The sequence below is a fragment of the Salvelinus alpinus genome, chromosome 5, assembly GCF_045679555.1.
Source record: "Salvelinus alpinus chromosome 5, SLU_Salpinus.1, whole genome shotgun sequence".
NCBI lineage: Eukaryota > Metazoa > Chordata > Actinopteri > Salmoniformes > Salmonidae > Salvelinus > Salvelinus alpinus.
Genome location: NC_092090.1, coordinates 103,485,637 through 103,491,902, shown reverse-complemented (window position 1 = coordinate 103,491,902; position 6,266 = coordinate 103,485,637). Strand labels below are relative to the sequence as shown.

The 6,266-nt window shown below is 45.6% G+C and overlaps 1 protein-coding gene across 2 annotated transcripts; it reads left to right on the top strand.

Moving 5' to 3' along the window:
• The first annotated feature begins 1,526 nt into the window (after positions 1-1,526).
• LOC139577370 (threonine--tRNA ligase 1, cytoplasmic-like) lies at positions 1,527-4,155 on the top strand. Of its 2 annotated transcripts, none has more exons than XM_071404439.1 (3): positions 1,527-1,711; positions 3,002-3,073; positions 3,946-4,155. In XM_071404439.1, the coding sequence occupies exons 1-3, from the start codon at positions 1,652-1,654 to the stop codon at positions 4,138-4,140; spliced, it is 327 nt and encodes a 108-aa protein (XP_071260540.1). In that variant the 5' UTR covers positions 1,527-1,651; the 3' UTR covers positions 4,141-4,155. The 2 variants fall into 2 exon arrangements, 1 of the variants encoding a protein (XP_071260540.1); XR_011675263.1 differs by lacking the exon at positions 3,946-4,155 and adding an exon at positions 3,859-3,920 and having other exon boundaries at positions 1,541-1,711.
• Positions 4,156-6,266: the final 2,111 nt, after the last annotated feature.

Below are 6,266 nucleotides of genomic sequence, written 5' to 3'. Positions count from 1 at the left end.
TGCTTTTTCCGTAAAGTTTTTTTAAATCTGACACAGCGGTTGCATTAAGGAGAAGTATATCTCTAATTCTGTGCATAACACTTGTATCTTATATTAAAGTTTATGATGACTATTTCTGTAAATTGATGTGGCTCTCTGCAAAATCACTGGATGTTTTGGAAGCAAAACATTACTGAATGTAACGCGCCAATGTAAACTGATATTTTTGGATATAAATATGCACTTTATCGAACATTAAGTCCTATGTGTGTCATCTGATGAAGATCATCAAAGGTTAGTGATTAATTTTATCTCTATTTCTGCTTTTTGTGACTACTCTCTTTGGCTGGACAAATGGCTGTGTTTTTCTGTGAATAGGTGCAGACCTAACATCATCTTTTGGTGTGCTTTCGTCGTAAAGCCTTTTTGAAATCGGACACTGTGGTGGGATTAACAAGTTTATCTTTAAAATGGTGTAAAATACTTCTATGTTTGAGGAATTTTAATTAAAAGATTTGTGTTGTTTTGAATTTGGCGCCCTGCACTTTCACTGGCTGTTGTCAAATTGTTCCAGTTAACGGGATCTTAGCCGATCTCAGCCATAAGAGGTTTAAAGCTACTTCTAGAAGGTGCCAATAATATCAGACAGGCCATTTTAGGATTTCTTTGTGGAATAAGCTAACATTTAGTAAATTATTCCGATTTTTGTTTTGTTCAACGGTACACTGAAGACTTAAAAAAAAAAATTATTTAACAACTTTTTATTGATAATGGCGGCCTACCACGGCCGACACTGGGCCAATTGTGCACCACTCTATGGGACCCCCAATCACGGCCAGATGTGATGCAGCCTGGATACGAACCAGGGACTGCAGTGACACCTCTTACACTGAGATGCAGTGCCTTAGACCGCTGCGCCACTCGGGAGCCCTGAGGACATACATATGTGGATACCAAAATGTTTTTTAATTTCAACAGTTTTCTGGAAGAAATTGTGCATAATTTAAAAACATTTGAGGGACTCCAGTGTTGAGGGTCAGTGTTGCGGATGTGTTGTTGCCTACCCTCACCATCTGGGGCGGCCCGTCAGGAAGTCCAGGATACAGAAGAAGGTGTTCATCCTAGGGACCTTAGCTTAGAGGGCATTATGGTGTTAAATGCTGAGCCTTAGTCTATGAACAGCATTCAAATTTCTTCTGAAATTTGTGAATCATGTTTTACAGATTTTTTTTTTCTTCTCCCCACCACAGCATAATATTACTGCAACCAACTGTTTCCATTAGTTACCACAGCCACAAAGTCGAATTGGAATTTATGATCAAAAAATACATTTTGTGTTCATGAATTTTTGTCTTCATTAAAGGTTCGGGTTAGGCATAATGTTAGCAATGTGGTTAGGTTTAGAAACAGATTTCGCTTTAGAGAAGCGAAATGGTAGAAATAGGCGGGGTGTATGACTTTGTGGCTGTGGTTAACTACTGACGACCGCCACAAGCCCACGACGCGAGCCATAATTGGCTCAACGCTGCTGTCAATCAAATCAGCAATGATTGCATCAGTTAGTGACGAAGGTATCACGCAATATCCGGGACACGATCTTGCCGGTGAGCTGGCTGAACTGATTCAGTTAACACCATATACAATATATATTTACGGGTATAGTAATCGTATAATGTCGGAAAAGAGCATGGCGGAGCAAATGAAGGAGTTGAAAGTTGACGAAGGGAAAAAGGTAGCGTGGCTATTGGCTAAGTCCCTTTGCGTACCATCACGCATGCATGCTGTCATCATTGTTGACCTGATGCTAAGCTAACTAGATAGCTAACTGTTAGCCAATCTGATACATATGACAGCTAGCTATCGTTAGCAAGGGCTTTACTCCTCAATATATAATAACGGCTTCTCAAAGAATATTCCTTATCTTAAACATTCCAGTAAGCTATTTAATATTATCTTCGAATTAGCTAGCTATACTTTGTTAGGCTATTGATTGCAGAGTTAGTTACAGTAGCTAGCTATAGTACTGTCTAATGTCTCGTGTGAATTTAATTGTTTTACTATTATTGTATCGTATTCTGTATTGATGCCCTATATTCCATTTGTTCTATATATGCTCTATTTAGCCCTTGATCATGACACATTTCCGTTACACATAGCTAAGTTGTTGGACGAAGGCGTCTTGGTGAAAGAAGTTTCTGATGAACTTCACTAACGGCGTGGAGCCGAGACCAGGCATTGTGGAATCTAGCTCCTACTACATCAATACTTAAAATATATATATAATTACGAAAGGCCCACCTTGTACCTATGTTTGTCCTCTAGTTGCGTGTATTTTTATCTGTTTGCTGAAACAAAGTTATTCAATAAACGTTGATCAAATACCACTACCGACTTTCCTTGTTGAATTAAACGGGCACATGCGCTGAGTTGCCGTTTTAGAGCAACAGCAATGAGCAAACGGTCGGTGGTTGTATTTGATTAACGTTGATTGAAAAACTAGAGATTTCAGTAAAGAAAGACACGCAACTACAAAGGACAAACACAGGTGCAACGTTGGGCATTTGATAATTTAAATGTTTTGAAGTATTGACCTTTGGCTAGTCGTTGTAGTCGGAGGTAGTTCCCACAAAGCCTCGCCTCCACGCCTTTGGCGACGTTCATAATGAATGTACCTTTGTTAGAATGCGGCCTAGAGTTTGGGCGCTATGTTCTATAATGCTCGCCATCCTAACTAGTTGTGTCAACAACAGTCTCAACCTTGTTTGCACAGCAGGTTTGGCTGCTCTGTGTGGCCTAGATAATGTAGTTCAATGCACTGTAACTCTGTGTTGTTGTTGTGTGTCGCACTGCTTTGCTTTATCTTGGCCAGGTCGCAGTTGTAAATGAGAACTTGTTCTCAACTGGCCTACCTGGTTAAATAAAGGTCAAATAAAATAAATATAAATTGTTAGTTATGACTAATGCAGTTATGGTCAATGTTTATTCATGAGCTAACCACACCCATTATCTGACTTTTGTTCAGGGAGGAGGAGGCAAAGATGGAGAGAAGAAGAAGAAGAAGGCTGCAGCGGGAGACGCTGGTGGGAAGACAGAGGTAAGTGGCAGAGTAGATGGCAGTCACTGACGCTGGTGGGAAGACAGAGGTAAGTGGCGGAGTAGATGGCAGTCACTGACGCTGGTGGGAAGACAGAGGTAAGTGGCAGAGTAGATGGCAGTCACTGTCTCAATCTCTCCTTCTGTCCATCTCTCCTCCTTCCTCTAGCTGTCTTGATACACATAACTCAAGACTTCTCTCCTTTCCCCTCTGGCTGTCTGTTCACTCACTTATACTCTCTCCCCCTACCCGTGTGTTCACTTACACTCTTATCATTCCCGTCCGTCCGTTCACTTACGGTCTCTCACTTCTCTCCACCCCCCCTGTCCGTTCTCACTCTCCCCCTCTAGCTGTCCCCTCCTGTCCTGTGGATAGCGGAGCATCTGTCTCTGTTCACCAGACTGAAGGATTCACTCTCTTCATTCTTCCCCCTCTAGCTGTCCCCTCCTCTCCTGTGGATAGCGGAGCATCTGTCTCTGTTCACCAGACTGAAGGATTCACTCTCTTCCTTCTTCCCCCTCTAGCTGTCCCCTCCTCTCCTGTGGATAGCGGAGCATCTGTCTCTGTTCACCAGACTGAAGGATTCACTCTCTTCCTTCTTCCCCCTCTAGCTGTCCCCTCCTCTCCTGTGGATAGCGGAGCATCTGTCTCTGTTCACCAGACTGAAGGATTCACTCTCTTCCTTCTTCCCCCTCTAGCTGTCCCCTCCTCTCCTGTGGTTAGCGGAGCATCTGTCTCTGTTCACCAGACTGAAGGATTCACTCTCTTCCTTCTTCCCCCTCTAGCTGTCCCCTCCTCCTGGGTACATGGAGGAGCGTCTGTCCCTGTACACCAGACTGAAGGATTCACTCTCTTCATTCTTCCCCCTCTAGCTGTCCCCTCCTCCTGGGTACATGGAGGAGCGTCTGTCCCTGTACACCAGACTGAAGGAGGAGCATGATGCTCTGATGGCCGAGAGGGCAGAGAAGGACAGTAAACCCATCAAGGTGACTCTGCCAGATGGGAAGGTGGTGGAGGCTGAGTCCTGGAAGACCACACCCTACCAGGTGGCTGCTGGCATCAGGTGAGACAGTCCCCTTACCTACCTTAACCCTACCATAGGGCAGGGCTATATGGCCTAAAAATGATATCTCGATTTCTTCAAACCTATGGGCTTTTCTTGATATCTCGATTTTTGAAAATTTCTCTAAATACATTTTGTTGCACAATTAAAGATCAATACACAAATATAGTCACAAATAATCCAGTGAATTGAGCGCTTGTATTCATACCTGTATAAATATACGCCTTCCACAACCACAAGACCCATAAATAATCTAATTATTTTATCAAAATAGTTGACCTGTATTTTTGCAATCACTGATCTGGTTTTCAAGTCTGTATATCAAAATGCCCTTTTTTGATACAAATTTAACCAGATCCATGCACATCGACTGATTCTGTTGGTTAAAACCTCAACTGCATAAAGCGAGTTGAAACTGCTTGCTGTCAGAGAGGAAGAAGTGATATTTAATCTTTGTGAGTGGCAGGAGGAGGGGCCTGGGGTCTGTCTGTGTGAGTGGCAGGAGGAGGGGCCTGGGGTCTGTCTGTGAGTGGCAGGAGGAGGGGCCTGGGGTCTGTCTGTGAGTGGCAGGAGGAGGGGCCTGGGGTCTGTCTGTGAGTGGCAGGAGGAGGGGTCTGTCTGTGAGTGGCAGGAGGAGGGGCCTGGGGTCTGTCTGTGAGTGGCAGGAGGAGGGGCCTGGGGTCTGTCTGTGAGTGGCAGGAGGAGTGGCCTGGGGTCTGTCTGTGAGTGGCAGGAGGAGTGGCATGGGGTCTGTCTGTGAGTGGCAGGAGGAGGGGCCTGGGGTCTGTCTGTGAGTGGCAGGAGGAGTGGCATGGGGTCTGTCTGTGAGTGGCAGGAGGAGGGGCCTGGGGTCTGTCTGTGAGTGGCAGGAGGAGGGGCCTGGGGTCTGTCTATGAGTGGCAAGAGGAGTGGCCTGGGGTCTGTCTATGAGTGGCAGGAGGAGTGGCCTGGAGTCTGTCTATGAGTGGCAGGAGGAGGGGCCTGGGGTCTGTCTGTGAGTGGCATGGGGTCTGTCTGTGAGTGGCAGGAGGAGTGGCATGGGGTCTGTCTGTGAGTGGCAGGAGGAGGGGCCTGGGGTCTGTCTGTGAGTGGCAGGAGGAGGGGCCTGGGGTCTGTCTGTGAGTGGCAGGAGGAGGGGCCTGGGGTCTGTCTGTGAGTGGCAGGAGGAGGGGCCTGGGGTATGTCTGTGAGTGGCAGGAGGAGGGGCCTGGGGTCTGTCTGTGAGTGGCAGGAGGAGGGGCCTGGGGTCTGTCTGTGAGTGGCAGGAGGAGGGGCCTGGGGTATGTCTGTGAGTGGCAGGAGGAGGGGCCTGGGGTCTGTCTGTGAGTGGCAGGAGGAGGGGCCTGGGGTCTGTCTGTGTGGCAGGAGGAGGGGCCTGGGGTCTGTCTGTGTGGCAGGAGAAGCCAAGGCGACGAGACCAAAAAAAAAAAAAACTTGATTCTTGCTATACAGGTATTTGGAACATCCTGCTAAAACATTTTAATGAATGTGTTTTAATAAAATCAGCTATATGCGCTGAGCTTGTCTAATGCTTTAAGCACATTGTTTGATGAAATAATCTTTCACCTGCTGGCCTTCGCCGATTCTGTTATGAAGCTCCTGACGTTGCCGGTAATAGGCTACAACCAGGGTCTGCAACCTTTTAAATGTGGAGTGCCAATTTACCATTTCTTACCAATTCTTCACATTTTCATTTAAATTATAACGTGCTTTTGTTCTATTGCCAACTAGGTAAAAATATCCCACATATAGCCAACAAATAAAACTTGCCAACAAACTTGCAGCATTGTACCAACTGTTCTGGTCCCTCAGGCACCAGTGAGCTCTGGACAGAAACAGCTGTATTTCCACAAGGGATAAAAATTAATCGGGTATTTTATGAGCCTCGGTAGTATCGGTGGTTATCAAAAGGGAGAGAGCTCGAACAATTTTTCAACTTCATTGAGTAACTATTGTCATTGTCATTGGATGTTAAAAAGAGACTTTGTTTACTTGATTGAAGAATAAAATACTTTGAGAAGCTCCACAGTTCATTAGTGGTGGTGATTATTTGATTGTCTTACCTATCAGACATCCCAAATGGACACATACATTTGCGCGCGGGCCAGGTAGCCTACTACTTCTATCCGT